General features: G+C 45.5%; 2 protein-coding genes across 4 annotated transcripts in view; both read left to right on the top strand.

Annotated features, from left to right (window-relative positions):
• Nucleotides 1-8,067, top strand: part of cdc42bpb (CDC42 binding protein kinase beta (DMPK-like)) — a 57,670-nt gene extending 49,603 nt beyond the window's left edge. The window contains exons 29-38 of one of the 2 annotated variants that reach the window (XM_030770377.1): nt 148-210; nt 374-970; nt 1,495-1,592; nt 1,695-1,779; nt 4,007-4,127; nt 4,246-4,363; nt 4,811-5,002; nt 6,329-6,437; nt 6,624-6,694; nt 7,005-8,067. In XM_030770377.1, coding sequence (XP_030626237.1) covers nt 148-210; nt 374-970; nt 1,495-1,592; nt 1,695-1,779; nt 4,007-4,127; nt 4,246-4,363; nt 4,811-5,002; nt 6,329-6,437; nt 6,624-6,694; nt 7,005-7,133 — 1,583 coding nt within the window. In that variant the 3' untranslated portion in view covers nt 7,134-8,067. The remainder of the gene's footprint in view (nt 1-147; nt 211-373; nt 971-1,494; nt 1,593-1,694; nt 1,780-4,006; nt 4,128-4,245; nt 4,364-4,810; nt 5,003-6,328; nt 6,438-6,623; nt 6,695-7,004) is intronic. The other variant, XM_030770378.1, reaches the window with a different exon arrangement.
• A 3,288-nt stretch (nt 8,068-11,355) lies between these two features.
• Nucleotides 11,356-19,333, top strand: part of usp24 (ubiquitin specific peptidase 24) — a 42,743-nt gene continuing 34,765 nt past the window's right edge. For both annotated transcript variants that reach the window (XM_030772803.1, XM_030772802.1), the window contains exon 1: nt 11,356-11,724. In XM_030772803.1, coding sequence (XP_030628663.1) covers nt 11,452-11,724 — 273 coding nt within the window. In that variant the 5' untranslated portion in view covers nt 11,356-11,451. The remainder of the gene's footprint in view (nt 11,725-19,333) is intronic.

The following is a 19,333-nucleotide window of genomic DNA, read 5'->3' as shown; positions in this document are numbered from 1 at the left end:
GTGAGTCTGTTACCGCCGCATGGGTGCAGCGCTGGGCGACCGTGCGCGCATTTCCTATTGTGGAACGTACGGCTAAAATTATTCCCGCGTATGGTTGTCTATTACAGCTAAATATGCTTTTTCTCTCGCTCTCTCTCTCTCTCTCAGATCGTGAGCGTATTGCATTGGGCACAGAAGAGGGTCTGTTTGTTATTGAAGTCACAAGAGATGGTAAGAAAGCTTGCTGTACTAAGTATTATTTATAGTTTGGTTTCTCTGTTGACGATGCTAATGTTGGTCTCAGACAGTTTAGGAAGTTCTCCTGACACCTCACTCTCTCTCTCTCTCTCTCTCTCTCTCTCTCTCTCTCTCTCTCTGTCTGTCTCTCGCCCAGTCATAGTACGTGCTGCAGACTGTAAGAAGGTCCAGCAGATTGAGCTGATCCCCAAAGAGAAAATCGTGGCCCTGCTCTGTGGGCGCAACCGCCATGTCCACCTCCACCCCTGGGGGGTGCTGGAGGGCGCCGACGCCGCTTTCGACATAAAGCTGACGGAGACGAAGGGTTGCCAGGCGCTGACCACGGGCGTGCTTCGCCCGGGCGGCCCCGCCTGCCTCCTGGCGGCCGTCAAACGACAGGTGCTGTGTTACGAGATCACGCGCGCCAAGCCGCACCACCGCAAGCTGTGGGAGGTGCAAGCGCCGGGCGTGGCCCAGTGGCTGGGGATGGTCAAAGACAGGCTGTGCGTGGGCTACCCGTCGGGCTTCGCTCTGCTGGCCTTGCAGGGCGAGTCCTCCCCCGTCAGCCTGGTCAGCCCTGGTGATCCCTCCCTGGCCTTCCTCGCACAGCAGCCCCTGGACGCCCTGCACGCTATGGAGGTGGGAGCCAATGAGCTGCTTCTCTGTTTCAGTCAGCTGGGCGTGTACGTGGACGCGCAGGGACGGCGCTCGCGAACGCAGGAGCTCATGTGGCCCGCCACGCCGCTCGCCTGCAGTACGTACAGCTCTCTCTGTGTGTGTGTGTGTGTGGTTTCAGTATGATCAAATTTGATTCCAAGTAAGATATATGCTGGAGAAAGATATGCGAACAGAAGTGTTTTTAGTTTACGTGTCTCTTCTGTTTATTTTTTTTTATTTGTTTGTTATTTGTAATTTGTTATTTGTAATTTGTTATTACTGTGTTCTGTTAGGTCTTTGTTTATCAGGATGTGTTTAGTAAAACAGAAAGTGTAAGAAATGAAAGAGAAAGGGAGAAAACAGAGTGTGTGGAGGGAAAAGCAAAAGGAAGAGAGAGAGAGAAAGGAAAATAAGATAAGAAGGGAAGGAAGACACAGAAAAAGGGAGGAGAAGCAGAGAGAGAGAGAGAAATGAACGAGGGAAGCTCTGGGAACACAGGTACTTTCCCCAGCAGTAAGAGAGCTGATGTTTACTCTGGTATATCTGTCACTCCAGTCTGTTGAGTGTGGGAGTCTTTTGTCAGAGTCTGCTCTGACCTCTCCGTATTCATGTTTTCTTCAGGCTCCAACTCCTCCTATCTGACAGTGTACAGTGATTACGGAGTGGACGTGTTTGATGTCCACACCACAGAATGGGTTCAAACCATTTCACTACGCAAGGTGAGTCTCCTGACAGAGCAGCGAAAGTATGTGTGTGTGTTTTTGAGTTGGAACGGAGCATTTGTACTTCTGAAACACTCGTGTGTGTGTGTGTATTTTCAGATCAGGCCACTGAACGTGGAGGGAAGTCTGAACTTACTGGGCTCTGAACAACCACGACTCATCTACTTCAGCAACAGCTCCTCGGGTACTGCCTCTTTCTTTCTTTCTTTCACTCATTCATTCATTCATTCATTCATTCATTCACTCACTCACTCACTCTTTCATTCACTCGCTCATTCATCCATTCATTCATTCATTCTCTCACTCACTCACTCACTCACTCATTCATTCATTCATTCATTCACTCATTCACGCCCCTATTCAGTCTTCCGTCTGACCGTCACTCTGTGAAGTGACTGCTGTAGTGCACAGAGGCCTCTGTGTTTCTGTGTGTTCACATTGGTGGATAGTCTTATCCTGGTCTTTACAGTATATCTTTAATTCTCCAGACTACAGGGCGCCTGAAAATCGAATACCGCGTCTCAAAATCTGACAGTTATAACCCTCAGGGGAGCCCCTGTGCCACCCCGGTCAGTCCGCGCTCCCCGGGCGGGTGTTCAGGCCTCCGCTCTCTCCCCCCTCCTCTCTCCTTTTCCCCATTCACTTCCTCCTCCCTCTGGCCCACTGCCCTCCTGATAATACTGCTTTTGTTTGGTGTACTCACATGACCTCACCCAGCGCACATGACCCAGGCTCTGTGCCAGTCAGCAGTCATCCATCACAGAGGGTCCAGCCTCTGAGCCAATCAGCAGTCATCCATCACAGAGGGTCCAGCCTCTGAGCCAATCAGCAGTCATCCATCACAGAGGGTCCGGCCTCTGAGCCAGTCAGCTCCACCGCATGTTCTCTCACGTGGCTCCACTCTCTTCATGCGGTAGCACCGACGACTAGCTTTCCCTCAGTTTACGCTCAGATGCGCACCTGGGACTAATGTGTGTATGAATTACTGATCCTGTTCCAACACACTTCATCTCTCAAATTCCCGGCAGCCAGGGCTTCAGACTAACTTTCCCACTGGTAGCACTGGTGCAACCCAATTTCTCAGTTGGTGGCACCAGCACATGATTTGGTCGCACCCTTTTTTTCGGTACAGTATGTTGTTAATGAATGACCTCGCAGGCCGATGAATAGCTGTCTTCATTTGCATACCCTAGTTTTGCATTGATGTAAAAGTTGACAATGACTTGTGACTTAATATTTGCTAAATATTTTAATTTGAACAATGGACAGGCCTGTAATATTCACACAGCATGGCACTCCCCTCGTAGCACAACCACGGGTACTGTGTTAGTCGCTGTGGTTGAGAGTAGAACTTTTTCTTCCTCACTGGCTCAGTCTGTCTCTCTCTCTCCCTACACCTGCATTCACATCATCAGCTGGGTCTGAGTCAGGACCTCACATTGGCTCTCCCTTTCCACACCAGCCTCCACCTCTCTCCTCATTTCTCCTCTCCACCAGCCTCCTCCTCTCTCTCCTCATTTCTCCTCTCCACCAGCCTCCTCCTCTCTCTCCTTATTTCTCCTCTCCACCAGCTTCCTCCTCTCTCTCCTCATTTCTCCTCTCCCCCAGCCTCCTCCTCTCTCCCCTCATTTCTCCTCTCCCCCAGCCTCCTCCTCTCTCCCCTCATTTCTCCTCTCCACCAGCCTCCTCCTCGCTCCCCAGAAAAAGTACTGCTTTCAACCACAGCGGCTAACGCAGCACCCATGCACCAAAACAGTCTAACGATCATTATACACCCGCACAAATGTGACGCTCTCTGGAACCCTGCCTGCAACCCCAGCCCACTAATGCTTAATGACTGGGTAGCTTTATCAGAAAAGACTCCTCGACACAGGGGCTTTGAGAGAGTATTGGGCCCAATCAATCAAATAATTCCATTTCATTTTCCCCCCGAATCTGGTCTTGTGGGTTTTATGTTGAATCGTTAAGATTTAAAGTACAAATCAGTTCACATTGAAGCTTAACCTGTAGATTGGAGAGCAGCCCTCCTCTCTCGTCTATGAATCCTCCACAAAATCACTTATCCTCTTCCTTCTCTTCTTCACCTGTCTGTGTTCTGTCCCTGTGTGTGTGTGTGTGTGTGTGTGTGTGTGTGTGTGTGTGTGTTTGTGTGTGTGTGTGTGTGTGTGTGTGTGTGTGTGCGTGTGTGTGTGCGTGCCTGTACCTGTGTGTGCGTGCCTCTGTGTGTGGGTGTGTGTGTGTGTGTGCCTCTGTGTGTGTGTGTGTGTGTGTGTGTGTGTGTGTGCGTGCCTCTGTGTGTGTGTGTGTGTGTGTGTGTGTGTGTGTGTGTGTGTGCGCGTGCCTCTGTGTGTGTGTGTGTGTGTGTGTGTGCGCGTGCCTCTGTGTGTGTGTGTGTGTGTGGGTGTGCGCAGAGGGATGTGATCTGGCCATTCCTGAGACCTCTGACAACAGTAAGAAACTCATGGTGAGGACTCGTAGCAAACGAAAGTTCCTCTTCAAGGTGCCTGAGGAGGAACGGCTCCAGCAGAGGAGGCGAGTGCCTTTTTTTTTTTTTACTTCTTTCTCCAAAACCCTGTCTGTCTGCCATCATCTCCGGATTCTGTCTCACATACTCACCATCACTGCCGGCTTTCTCTCCCCCCACAAACAGAGAGATGCTGCGAGACCCTGAGATGAGATCCAAGCTTATCTCCAACCCCACCAACTTCAACCACGTGGCCCACATGGGCCCAGGAGACGGCATGCAGGTTCTGATGGACCTGCCTCTGGTAATGGTTCTCTCTTCTAACGTACAGCAACACATGAGTCAGAGTGACAGCTCTGAGAAGTTGACAGTTGTCCAGAGTCATAGTAGATGTGTTTGTAAAATAGCTTTGTGCCCTGCTCCATTGTTTGTGTGAGAGATAGGGTTTTTTCTTTTTCTTTGCATGTGGCCATACCCTTGACCTTAACCTCGACCTTGCGGTTGGGCTCAGTGTGAAAGACCGTGGGTTCACTTCCTGTCTCCTCTCATTTTTTCAATGGCACCTTTTTCTTCTTCTCTGATGTCAGCAATCTTCTTTTCTCCTCTTTTGTTTTACCCCACCGTCCCTGCCCTCACCCTTTCTGCCACCCCTCCCCCCTGCCCCCGCCTTTCACTCTTGACCTGTTTTATTTAATTTATTATTTTTTTCCTCTGGTGTGGACTTCCTTTCCTCTCTGACCCCACCCAGCAGCCCAGCGACACACCCTCCCCCTCATCTTCTCGTCACCACGCTCTGATCTCTCCTCCGACCAACTTTGAGCACGTCTATCACATGAGTCCTGTCTCTGCAGGACTGTACCTGCAGAAAGAGCCTTCCTCCCAGCAGAGTCTTCCTCAGCTCTCCTCCTCCTCCTCATCTCCCTCCACCTCCTCCCTGGGAAGGGTAGGCTGGCACTCCCCTCTCCCTCACTGCTTGCCATACCCCAACCTCTCTATCTCCCTCCCTCCCTCCCTCTCTCTCTCTCTATCTCTCTCTCTCTCTCTCTCCTTTTCTCTCTTCCTTTCTTTCCCTTTCTTTCCCTTTCTCATTCCTGTCCTCTCTTTCCTCTTCGTCCTGGCCTTATGGCCCTGTGCCTGTGTGCTGTGACCTCATGGCCCCGTGCCTGTGTGCTGTGACCTCATGGCCCCGTGCCTGTGTGCTGTGACCTCACGGCCCCGTGCCTGTGTGCTGTGACCTCACGGCCCCGTGCCTGTGTGCTGTGACCTCACGGCCCCGTGCCTGTGTGCTGTGACCTCATGGCCCCGTGCCTGTGTGCTGTGACCTCATGGCCCCGTGCCTGTGTGCTGTGACCTCACGGCCCCGTGCCTGTGTGCTGTGACCTCACGGCCCCGTGCCTGTGTGCTGTGACCTCACGGCCCCGTGCCTGTGTGCTGTGACCTGGCTGAAGAAACTATGAGCTTGTGCTGCAGTTTTGTTAGTTTGCTGCTGTGCACCAGTAGCAGGTACTTTTCAGATACCTGTAGGCGTGTCTGACCAGGCTGTGGTGTCATACTATGAGAACTGGGTCCTTATGTAGCTAGTGCCTCAGTGTTTGACCGACAATCTAGGATCAGCTTCACTTGTTTTATATAGTTCTGCATATTAGGGTCATTAAAATCATAATCTGTTCCAGGATCAGCACACTTGCTTTGAAAAATTTGGTCCCTGTCATACCCGTCCTCGTTGAAGTTCAGTGTAATTATAGTAATGTTATAGATCATCAGTAATATGCAGTTTAACTTTTCATGTCTTGTAGGTTGAGACCAAGCATAAGATTTGACATCTGTGTCGGCCATGTGAGAGGTCCGATCCACAGTAAATGGCTTTTTCTGAGAGAGGATAAATCTCCTCTCAGAGTGAGAGAGGGTTACGTTGTTTAACTGAATGTTGTTTTGATTAAGTAGTGAGGGGTTCAGAGTGCTGAGATTAGAATCACACACTGAGCAGTTTAGGTCAGGGCTGTTTTGTGTGGACATCAGACTGTGTGTTTGTTTATTGTTTGGTTTGTTTGTGTGCCTGTGTGTCTGCCATAACTTGTCTGTCTGTATGTGTGTGTATGTCATGGTGTATGTGTGTGTATGTTTTGGTGTGTGTCTGTGTGTGTGTGTATATATCATTGTGTTTGTGTGTGTGATGGTGTCTGTCTGTGTGTATGTCATGCTGTGTGTGTGTGTGTGTGTATGTCATACTGTGTGTGAGAATGACTCTCTGCTTCTGTTGTTCATTCAGAGCGTGCTGCCCTCATCTCAGGATGATGTGGCAAAGGAAAAGCCACGCCCACTCTCCAGCATCTCACGGCAACAGAGGAGTAAGACTCACATCACGCGCACTGCATCCGGTGAGCTTAAACACACACACTCACACACACACATACGCTTTCAGTCAGATGCCTGTACATTCTCATGCATTGCCTGATGTAAACACGTGTGAACACACGTTATGATTGGTGAGTGCAGACACTGCGCTAGCTGTAATCCTGTCCCATTGTTCTGTATGTAGTACTCATCTTTGTGTCTTTTTTAAGGAGGTGGTGACTTTGGAGGAGCGGGTTCTTCTCGGAATATCTCTGATCCAGACCAGGACTTTGAGAGAGAGGTAACACCCCAGTTTCTTTGAGTTGTGTGATGTAGACTAATTCCTCTCCTGCTTTCAGAGGGAGCCTTAGACTACCATTTGAACTGGCCAAATTCAGGACAGTGTATTGCACACATTGAGACACTGAAGTCAGCCAGTCAACACACTGGTCTGTCCCTTTTCCAGTGATAAAAATGTAGCCACTGATCTGTGTGGACTATTGCCTCACTGTGTTGTCAGAGCTCATGGACTCCAAAGGCAAATGTCTGCTTTTTCTGATTTTTGGTACCATTCATCTCTCTCTCTCTCTCTCTCTCTCTCTCCTCTGTAGCCCGACTCAGACTCCACAAAACACTCCACCCCCTCCAACAGCTCTAACCCCAGCAGTCCACCAAGTCCCAACTCCCCCCACTGCAGTCAGCTGACCCTGGATGGCCTGGAACACACCCTGGATGGCTGAGGAGAGATCACCCCTGCACACTCGCACACGCTTTCCCTCTCTCTCTCTCTCTCTCTCTCTCTCTCTTTCTCTCAACACATACACGCTCACACACACATGCACACACACACACATGCACGTACACACACACACACACACACACATACGCTCATTCTCACTCAGCTAGAACTTGTTACAATGTGCCAAGAGCTCTTCTCATCCAGTCTTGTCCTAATAGCTGAATGTGCGAGCAGACCCAAAGCTCCTCTCCTCTGGCCACAAGTCATGACCTCTGAATGAAACACTGATGAGTCGCAGGCAGAGCCCTCCTGGGTTGCTGTCCCTGTGGCGTGTGCGTGCACTAATTAACTCACTGGAGTGGTGAAAAGCAGGAGCGGCCACGCGGATCAGGGCCACTGTCAGTGAGCAAAGACTGCCCCCTACTGGTGCACAGATGCTATATCATTTAACAGGGTCGAATTATCCCAGTGTTATTATTTCCCTTCCCTGTTGTATTTTTTTTTTCCTCTGGATTCACGGCAGGTTCTCACAGGCTTGTGTGATTTGGAATTGAGCTGAGGAGTTGAGGTGTAAAGTCCTCAGTGAGATTAGCCACAAAGAGAAGAGAGAGAGAGAGAGAGAGAGTTAGCAGTCCTAACCTATCCTGAATGCACGAAGAGCAGTACATCTGCATTAGAAATGATTCTGAAGGAGTCCTGAGCTCTGTATTAAGATGTGTAGTATTTGAGTGCAGGCGTAGAAGCGAGGATGGGGATTCACTGTGGACCAGGACGCTCTGTGAAACCCAGCTGGACCATTAAAGAAAACGCCCTCTTTCTGTTCTGGGACCATTTTAAACCTTTCTGTCTGTCTCAACCGAGCGAAAACTCCTCATCAGCTGCAGGAAGACAGTAGTGTTAGTCAGACAACGGGGATTTTAAGCCAAACATGTGGGCACCTTTTTTTTTTTTTTTTTTTTTTTTTTTAATTGTGCGTTTTCGACCAGCCTTTGTAATATTCATGTTTTAACCTAGACGTTTGCCACAAAAAAAATATCTATATATATTTAGTTGGTGGATGACTGCTCATGAAGAGAAAAAAAGAGCAAAAGACAGACAGGAGGAGTCTGAGCTGGAGCGAAGGTTTTAACCTAGAGATAAAACGTTTTAACAGGAGTGAGTGAGCGATGGCGAAAGGACCATGGTTTTCATAGGACTTGAGTAGTTTCCACTCAGCTTCTGCTGCTTCTGCTTCTGTATGTGATGACCCCCCCCCCCCCCCCCCCCCCCCCCGTTTATGAGGCGTCACGCCAGGGCCGGACGGCCTCGTGAAGTGTCTCTGGCTCCGTTATGGATAAATCTGACATTATCATTAGGTATGAACTGAAGGTGTGAGGCATATCTGGACATATCCCTGTTCATCTCCTCTCCATGCCTTCTGTGCCAACACACTGTCTGCCCAAGTATCTCACTCGTTTTTAACACCATCAACTAAGGCTGAACTTTTATTCAAGGGGGTTTTTGTTTTTTTCCTTAGTTTTTTTGGGGGTTTTTTTGTCTTTCTCCCTGAAACACTGTATGAAAGTTGCACATATTTTAGTCCATTAATTTACTGTGTCAGTGATATTTCTTCAACTTCCTGTTCCCTGCCCCTCTCATCTGACTTGTCAGCTTCAGAAAACGGGACTTAATCTTCCAAACACTACTGCTTTTATGTCAAAGGACAAAAAAAAAAAGTCACGTGGAAATCTTTGTAATTATTGAATTGTTAGCCTCATAAATTTGAACAAACAATAAAAGAGTATCTGTTGTGCTTCTGTTATCCTGTTGGCATGTTGTAAACTGAAGAAGGTTTAGGGTTTGGGGGGGGGGGCGGTATCGGAATTGTAAAGGCCTCTCTTCACGCTTTTGCAAGTTCTGTATTTTTCATCTCATTTATACTACACACTTCCTTATATTTTCACTGGTACAAAACACAGAAATAATTATGAAAAATAAGTATTGAGGAACCCTTGCCTAAGCCTTTACACTGTAAAACTCCCTGCCCAAAGGGAAGTCCTCAGGGCTTAATCAGAGTTCATGTTGAAAGACTAGTCGCGGTCAGAAGACTGTTTGTCGTGTTTAAGACAGTGTTCACGTTTGGCTTTAGTGTTGCCTGAGGAACTCCGTGCACACATCCATATGAGTGGTTTTGTCCTCTTTCTGACATGTTTTTCATCCTTACCTGACTGAACATATTCCTTACACTGATAACAGCACAGGCTACAACTCTCAGTGGCATCTGCCAGTCTCTAATAGCTGTCACAGAGTGCTGTTTTTAAGACTTGATTATTTCTGGGTGCTAGAGGATTCTCCTTAACCAACAAAGATCAAGGAGTGAGCAAACATCAAAAACTTGAATTGGTTAAAAAACAAACAAACTCAAACCTCTATGGCTACCAACTGCAACTGGGTCCGTCACGTTACAGTGTCATTTTGTATGTGAATGATGCAGTGGTACATGTTTGCCATCAAATCCACCTCACACCATCAGTATAAGTTTTGTGTCATGCTGTTAATTTCAGAGACATGTGATGCTCAAATGATTTGAGAATAACGTTTTTCACTGTTAAAATCACACATGGTAAATGATCACAAATATCAACAGATCGTGCTGTAAGTACATTTTTTCAGACATAGGCCTTGCTTTTTAAAGATACTGATTTTTCCTGCATTATTTGATAAAGTCGTGTATTACTGCACTGATTTGTCAAACACAGCTACTGAAGCCATTCTGGATCCAGGTGAGGACTTTTAAGTTGACTCTCTACTGGCAAAACCCAAACAGGAAGTGAAAGAACGTATGGCAGGACCCGTCACTCTTTCCGCCAGCAACATTAAGCCTCTGTAGTAACAGGAAGTATCGTGTGGTGCAGAATGCAGCCACTTTTTGTAAAATGAAGGCTGTGGTGATGATGATAAAAATAAACCTTTTTAATAGCTCTTTTCAGCTACAGTACAAAATAAAAGACAAAAAAAAAAAACCCTGCATAAAATGACACAATGGTGTTATTAAAAGAATATGCAGAGCAGTTTGTACAAGAATAAATTCATACATAGCAATGCAATAAGATAGATAAGAATAGACAAACGAAAAAAAAAGCAGACCAGTTTGATTAGAAAATAGAGAGTAAAGTTCATCTTCATGTAGTATGAATGTCGGGTGTCACAACAAATACTTTTATTGAGGTTTTGATTATACTGGGTTTTATTGAATGATACACTAGAACCTTGATGTTGCATTAAGATATGTTGGATTAAGATTTTAAAATCCATCCAAAATCCATTTTGCATACATCCTCAAATCTCATAAATGGCATCTGGACCAGATTGTTGTACGGGGCTATTTTCACATAGTTCATGAGAACAGAATCAGTTTCCTTTTTGCCCATGCTACATAAGACCAAGGGTAGTACATTTGCTTATCCCAATATCATTTTTCAGTTGACATCGAACAATCATAAATCTAAGACTGGGCTTAATGAGGCACAGGGCTGGGTTCTCCAACACGTGCTTAGCACGACGCAGGAGGGCTTTTATTTTACAAATTTCAAATACACCGTATTTTTCAAACGCAAGTGTATTTTATGCAAGGTTGTTAGAGACAAATAAAATAGAAGGTGTGTGCTGTTTTTAGAGACAACTAAAATAGAAGGTGTGTGCTATTTTTCAAGCAGAGACTGCATTTCCCAGTTCATTAGCGTTAAATAGCCACTATCTTGCTCTAACAGCACTCACCTCAGATCATATAATACTCACTTAAAATCTCTTCGACATAAATATTACGATTTTCGTTTTTATTTTAAGCCTCCATTTGAATGCCATGACCCCACACTGAAATCAACCATGAACACTATTAACAGGGGCGATGGAGAGGGTTGCACTCTTGGTAACCACTTCATGGTTACACATGTACTGTAGCAAATACCATTGTCACATGGTAACCGACTGAACTAAAGCAGGATAAACATACTGAAACGAGAGGTATTGAGCTTCACTCCATTACTTTTCAGCTCTGAATAAGTTTTTAAATCTCTCCTTGGGTCAAGTCTGGATACTCGAGGTTGACTTTAATTCTAAAAGAAAAAAATATTTTGTCAGCCATCTTGGTCACCGGTCACTGTTGCCGAGTTCACGCAGCTCCCGCGGCTCGCCCGCTCCCAGTTCTGTTGCTCGCTGTCTGTAATGGGAATCCATCGTGACAGGATACCACCGACTGTAAACATGGCGGCGTACACAGCCAGAAGTCTGTGCTATGCGTTTCCTTACTGAAGTCTGTAGTAACTCATCGTCATTACATCATGGAGACAGAAGAGGAGCATATGACAACGCTGCTATGTATGGGCTTTCCAGACCCCAATGCCATAAGGAAGGCTCTTCGTCTGGCCAAAAACGATATTAACGAAGCTGTAGCTCTCCTCACAAACGAAAGCCCCGGACTCGGCTACGGATATGAGCCGATGGACAGTGGGCCTGCCCCGGGCTCCGGACCCGGTGGAGATGGCGAAAGTAGCGGGCGAACTGGAACTGGGTTTGATCCACCGCCTGCTTATCACGATGTCGTGGAAAGTGAGGTAGGTTTACAACACCACCGCATTCGGTCTGCGGTTGGGGCTTGGAAAAACCCATAAAGGTATTTAATGGTAGCACTGGCATGAACAACTGAGGAGCAACGTGAGCAGGATGTGCCTGTCAAAAGCTGGAGGGAAAGTCGGGGGTTATGCTTCTGGGTTAAAATACTCGGTTATAAGTCGTGTTACTATTGCGTTACAAATACAGAACATTGCAGGTCGATTCTCGATGTGAAACGTACAATTTAAAGCGATGAGAGCATTTTTTTTATGTTAGCTAGCAATGGAAACTGACGTTTGTAAGCTAATTTAGCTGGCTGCGCTCGCATGGATCTTGGGGGAGGGGAATCTCCAACTCTTACATAATCAAAAAAGTGTTTTCTTGTCGTTGAAAACACGTTATAATGTGTCTTGCGCGATCTTGGTCAATGCAACAGTTGACTAAACAGCATTTCTATAGTAGTCCCATATAATGCTCATTCGTGGGTGGGTATCTTGCTTGCTAGCGGCGGAGCAGAGAAGTGCAGCGATCCAACTGTTTGCTCATGTCTGATTTTTATCTCTTAGGTGGTAGAACTGTGCATTGTAAAGTGTTTCTGTTTATATTCCATTTTACCTGAAGTAAGTTTAGCCTTTATAGCTTAATTTGTGTGTTCCGTTTGCTATATAATATTTATGTTAGTCGTCAAATAGCTAGCTAGCTAGCTGGGTTAGCTAGGTTGGCTAGTCACGGCCAGTGCATGGATTGGGATTTCGCAATTTAAATGACAGCTGTGGCAGTTTTTGGTATGGTTAACCGCATGCCTTTTATTAACAGTCTTCCAGTTACATGGATGAACAAAACAGACATAAGGCATATCCCGGACATAACTCGTTCATTTCCTACAGTGGATGGGTCTGCGGCTGACCAGTCCGATTTCATACAAGTATGAACACGGTCTGTGTGATTTCTGCAGGTGTGTTCACGCTTGTGTGAATTTGTCGTATTCGGTTAGTTTGAAAAGAGAACGTGCTTCATTTAAAAAAATAACACCATTCATCTTATTTTTAGCGGTTTATGGTTATTTAAACACTACCTGTGTGCATACCAGGGTTGAATCAATCTGTCAGATTTGGGAAGGTGGGAATCTGTCCTCCTGTGTCGTAGGCAGACAGTGTCTCATCCCATTCTTGCATCATCTGTAGAGGAAAAGTCAGTGTCATTTTGTTGGAAAGCATTGCTTAAGACGACCTCTGCCCTTCTTCTAATTGTTTTTGTGCCCTTCTAAGAGTTGTCCTGTGGTCCTTAGGTCTGGTGTGAAATTTCATAGCTGTACGCAGGGCTTGGGCAACGCAGAACAAGCCACAGATTACAGGCTGTGAGGGTGTCACTGGATTGAGATATCAAGGCTGTGAATTCTTGACATTAATATGTCTTTATGCATTTACCCGTGATTGGCCAGCTTTTGGAAACTAGAGTAAGAATACATGTAAATTTAAGTATTTGTTCTGCGACAGTTTTGGTATTTTATGTTTCTAGCATTTTTTTTCTCTGTTGTTCACTCGCTTTCCCTATTCATACTTTCATTCTCTTTGACTTTGATTCTTTTCCATGTTAAAGGTTTTTTTTTTCTCTCTCTCTCTCTTTCTCACTTCTCATTCTCTCATTCACCTCTCCTCCATTCGCTTACACACCCATACACCCACAAACCAGCTGCTGAATCAACATCCAAATATGTGCTGAGAGCAAATACTTAAGCTCTCTGGAGGATCCCTCATAGAGTAATTCAGTCTTAAGTCCTTTTCAGAGATTCCTAAATACCCAAAACTCTTTTCATCCATGTCGGTGGAATTGTTCTATGTCTGCAGAAAAAAAAAAGATTGATTATACAAATTGTTTTTATTCAAAATTAAGGTGGCACCGTCGTTCTGACCACAGGTGAAATAATGACCTGAATTCTGAGTGCTGATCTGAATTCTGAGTACTGACTTTCCAAACGTAAGCAGTCTGTCGGGTAGCCCCGCTTCACATGGCTCTGATGGTTATCATCTTCAGTCACTTTCCACTGTTCAACTGCATTCCCATCTAACAGGATGTCTCTCCTCACTGAGAAATGCAGCAGCACAGTGGTGCCTTGCCTACTGAAGCCTAAACCTATCCTGACCACAACAAGGCATCTGCCCTCACTGCACATGGCCTTCATTCCAACTGTTCATTATGACTTAAGAGTTATTGTGTTTGAATAATGAGCAGCAGAAATGCAGAGTAACAGGTTAGGACTCTGATACAGAGAACTGAGGGCTGATTTTAGTTTACAAGTTTTTCTTTTTTTGTTTTGTTTTTTATTTGATGGCTCTCTTCCGTTCAGCTTTGTACGCGCTCCCGCCCGGCATGTTGACCCCCATGTTCCTCAGCTTCAGACGGGACTAAGAGAGCTTTGGTGGTGTGGAGACCTGGGCCTCGTCCTGCTGACTGCTGGGTCCGTGTCTGGCCGGTTTATGTTTGTGCCTGTGTTGCATGTGGCTCCCTGTACCAGGCCTAAAAATAGCCAAGGCAGGCACATTGATCCCAGAGCCAGGCCCCAAGTGGACTGGTGTGCATAGTAACAGACAGAGTCTCTTTTTACCGTGCTGCTCAGCAGAACCACTGCACCAAAACATGCACACACACACACACCCCACACACACACACACACAAAAGTGTATATGCTTGCTCACGTTCAGGAGCAGACAGAAACACATGCCATGGTGGGTAGATGAGTAATATTGTGTGTGCACGAACACCCCTGAGAGAAACGTGCACCTCCATGTCCAGTCTGGCTCCTAACCCATTCAGTAGATCAGAGAAAGGGGGGGGCAGTTTTGTTTTGCTCCATGATTTATAAAGCTTGCGATTACTATTCGAGATGTTTTTCCGCTGTGGTAGATAGAGGCCGACACTAGAACAGGCTTCCATAGGGGCAGTGTTGTTTACATGTTCAGCTGGAGTGTGCCTGAAACTCCCTGATCCACTGGGAGGTTTGTGTTTGTGAGTCTGTGTGTTTTTTTTTGGGAGGCGGAGGGGCTGGCTTGGTCTCGCCCATAAGTTTTACATCCATGACAACAGTTTCAAAATGTGCCATGTGACCTCGTGTCACCCTTAAGGTCAGTTGTTTCCTAGCAACAGACGAAGGTATGCCCACTCCCCATTGAATCCCATGGTGGCTGTATTGCCACCCATCTCAAACTGGGCCTCGGTGAAAGTATCACGTTACAAAACATGTTGAAAACAAACTGTGTTTACGTGTTGTTGCATTAGTATATGTCGTTAATGAGCGTCAGAATGCCTTACAGCCTCTTTATGACCAAAGTCATGTGTGCACTTGTCCTCAGTGGAGAGGTGAACCATGACCTGTGGGTTGTGTAACTAGTGTTAGTTTAGGAGAGGAACACCGTGGCCTGGGTTTTATTCATCTGATTCTGTTTCTGACAGCTCTGCCTGGAACAGTCTCTTTATGTATATAACCACTTTAAATCTGTTTATGCTCAACTGCAGGAGTTCGCTGGTCTTACAGCACTGCTGGGGTGGGGGGGGGGGCACGTGTGTGTGTGTGTGTGTGTGTGTGTGTGTGTGTGTGTGTGTGTGTGTGTGTGTGTGAGAGAGAAAAACAGACTGAAGCAGTCAACTCTCCCAACGTCGGTGGATCACTCTCACTAAAAAATGCTTTTGAATTCAGCTGTCATTCAAAAAATGAGCCCGATAGTAACAAATATGGCCTTTTTTTAATGGGTAAGTAATAGTCAGGTAGTAGAGGGATGAGTTTAGTGGACTTTGGTTCCTTACAAAGCTGTACGAAGCACTCATCTGAGAGTTTTTCAGCACGGGGTAGACAGACGTAGCACTGCAGGCTGAATGTGGAAGCCTCCGCAGCATGTGCTATAGAGCTGATATATTATTAATCAGCGATAAATATAGTCAATTATGTAAGTCACAGCATTACTTAAAAGCAAAGCATGTAAATGTATGTAGATTTATTCCACCTATGTAGGTTGTCATTTGAATATTTTTCTCCTTTAGGGAGGTTAAGACAATCTGGGTCAAATTGCTGCGAAAACGTTTAAAGGTTAGTGGCTTTTTGTGGTTGGATATATTTCCGGTTTGTTTTCAATTAAACGCAGATTACTGAAAGTTAATAAAACAGAGTTTTCTCATCTGTTGTTTATGGTTTCATCAGCTTTTTTGCACACATACACCTGTGTGTGTGTGTATGTGTGTGTGTGTGTGTCTGTCAGAGAGAGAGAGAGAATGTAGTGAGTGGGGGGTGTTTGTGTTGTGTGCTAAGCCTCATCACTGTTTAGTCAGAGTAGGGTCTCAGTGCCAACAGCCCAGATCTGCTGAGAACTGAGTCACCTGCTAAGTTTTGCATTGTGTGTGTGTGTTTGTTTGTGTGTGTGTTGGAGTCGACTGTAGGACCATTTTGCAGAAGTTTCCTGTTCATTGCGAAGATGATTGGCCTCTCCACTCTCTCTCTCTCTCTGATGCCACTCCCATATTGACTCTATGGTTTGACAATATCAGGACACATGAGCTGTGGTGTGTCAGTGCTGTAGTGGTGTGGTCAGTGCTGTCGTGGTGTGTCAGTGCTGTCGTGGTGTGGTCAGTGCTGTAGTGGTGTGGTCAGTGCTGTCGTGGTGTGTCAGTGCTGTCGTGGTGTGTCAGTGCTGTAGTGGTGTGGTCAGTGCTGTCGTGGTGTGGTCAGTGCTGTCGTGGTGTGGTCAGTGCTGTCGTGGTGTGGTCAGTGCTGTAGTGGTGTGGTCAGTGCTCTAGTGGTGTGTCAGTGCTGTAGTGGTGTGTCAGTGCTGTCGTGGTGTGGTCAGTGCTGTCGTGGTGTGGTCAGTGCTGTCGTGGTGTGGTCAGTGCTCTAGTGGTGTGGTCAGTGCTGTAGTGGTGTGGTCAGTGCTGTAGTGGTGTGGTCAGTGCTGTAGTGGTGTGTCAGTGCTGTAGTGGTGTGGTCAGTGCTGTAGTGGTGTGTCAGTGCTGTAGTGGTGTGTCAGTGCTGTAGTGGTGTGGTCAGTGCTGTAGTGGTGTGGTCAGTGCTGTGGTAGTGGTGTGGTCAGTGCTGTGTTGGCTCCAGTGAAGGGACATGCTAAGCAGGGTACAGCTGAGCTCATCTATTCCAATAGCTGAAAGTGAACAGAATGCCTCAGAAATAAAACAAGGGTGAAAATAATTGAGGAGAGCATTTCAATGTGATTTTTTTTTTTGTTCCATTCTATTTACAAGGCTACTTACCCCCCAACACGCGCTCACCCTGGGTACATCTTACACACACTTTACTTATACAGAACAATAAAACGAGTCCAGAATTGTATTCTAAAATTTCTTGATTGCACTGCTACCCTTTAATAAACAGTATCTGCTCTTGGGCAACATTTTCTCCGTTCAAAACAAAAAGTTGATTCCAAATCATAGAAAATGGAGATAAAAATATGCAGCCCTGCCTCCGCTTGCGTTCCCTGACAGGGCCGAGACTCTGAGTCAGCTCCCGTAGCGTGGATAAGCAGCAGTGCAGAGAGTAACACCTCACAAGTAACATGCCTTACGTCGTCGGGCTACACTCTGACGTAAAGAGTAAGATAACAACTCGCGTGACTTTTTCATTTTTAATCTTTATCTTTCTTTTTTTTTTGAACCATAGAGAAAATGGAAAATGCCCTTCCTTCATCCTGATGTCAGCACATTTGCTGTGGAGCATGTTTTACCTGTTTACAGGTGTTTGGTGTTTGACCCTGGAAACCGTTGCTTTCTATCAGTGGAAGTATTTGCATTATTTTTGAGTCCACAGCAGAATCGGAAGGGGAATTACTGTGGGATGCAAACTGGATGTTTGCTGTTGCTGAGTAATTAGGGAGTTTGAGACAAGACGGTGCACAGTCACTGTAAAAAAAAAAACAATGTAAACAGCAGCGTTTCGCTTGTCATTTATGAAAAGAATCTCCTAACTGCAGCCTCTGCACTATTAGTTGGCAAGGGTTGCTGCAAACTAACAACACTGAAGAAGAACCTGGTATGTGACCAAAACGGGCTAAGCAGGCGGGAAACGCGAGGGCATGGTTGAAGCCTCTGCTAGTAACAGTTATTTAGTAACCAAATTAAACTATTGATGATTTTTTTTTGATCAATGCAATGAGACATGTGAAAGTTTTAGTTAAATTTTATTTTCTCCAATTAAAATATAACTCCACTCCACTGAAGGGATCTTGAAAACAGGACAGAAACAGTAGCAGCCAGCTAGTACAGTAAAAAGTGTACGAGAGATTATAATAATTAAAGGAGCAGTACAGCAGTGGTCTGCAATGAGGCAAAAATGTCAACAATATATGAATTAAGGGGCAAAAATGCCCAACAGAAAGTGAAGAAAATCTTGAGGGTTTCTGTTCTTAACTACTTAGCGTCAGAAGCGCAACTCAAAAAAAAAAAAAAAAGGACCCTAAAATTAGGTTTCGGGTAGATGGAGGAATTTAACCATGTCCAAATGAATACAAATCAAAGTCCAGAATTCCCAACAGAAAGAAAAAAAATGTAATGGTGTGAAATTGGTCTTTGTGTTAAATTAATCCATTATGTTGATTAATCACAGCTGTTCAAAAAAGGTCACATTGTGGCAGCATGTCTGGTCAGTTCAGCCCAGTTTAAGGGGTGGGCGTAGGATTAAAACAATTCATCAAGTGCTCTGTAAATGACTATATGCCTAAATGGCAAGTGAAACAGACATTTTTGTCCACCAATGACAAATTACATAATCACATAAAGGTAACATGGTGCTTGAAAGGCCTTACTTTCCATAATCCATAATAAGTAACAATACAATGTAGCTGGGTTTTAATTGGCGTGGAATTGTCACTAACGAGTTACTTTTAAAAGTAACGCTCACCAGCGCTGCTAAGTTGTACATGCACAAACATACATTCTCCAGTTTTCTCTCTCTCTCTCTCATATCCTCCCTCCATTTGCACTCACACACACACACATTCTATTAGACCCATGAGATGCAGGTGGTTGTAGCTTCTGCTTTGTGGAATGCCTAATTTGTCCTTCCTCTTCTCCTTCTTTAACTCTTTTCCCCATTTGTGGACTAGTTTAGCCTGTACTAAAAAAACACTCACCTGCTTTCTCATTGCTCTTTGACGTTTTCCTACGTACTCCGTTTTTCTCATGAAGCTTAGCACGTGCACAATCAGTGAAAGAACAGCTGCACTACGTGTTCTATATTTGTCTGAGATTTCGATGAGGCCGTTTCATTTCACTTACAGAAATGTCAGGTATTGACGTGATTGCCGCTCAGTTTACCAAAAAAAAACCCGCTCGAAAATTACATGGGTTTATTTCTATTTAACCTTTATTGGGCCAGGCAAGACATTAAGAATAATTTCTTATTTACAATGACATCCTGGCAAGAGTATAAAGGCCGTATGTCTTAAAATGAGCGAGAGATCAGAAAGCGCTCATTTAGGAGAGTAGCTGATGACAGCTGTCTTAGTGGTGTGCCTGTGCGCTGTTGTATGTGGCCCTGTTCATGTGAATGGGAAGACCGAGCAATTGCAAAGTGACTACATCAGCTGACCTTTAAAATGCTGGAACCCTAATAAGACT

Source organism: Chanos chanos, chromosome 4 (assembly GCF_902362185.1).
Source record: "Chanos chanos chromosome 4, fChaCha1.1, whole genome shotgun sequence".
Lineage (NCBI taxonomy): Eukaryota > Metazoa > Chordata > Actinopteri > Gonorynchiformes > Chanidae > Chanos > Chanos chanos.
This window is presented reverse-complemented; position numbering and strand designations above follow the sequence as displayed.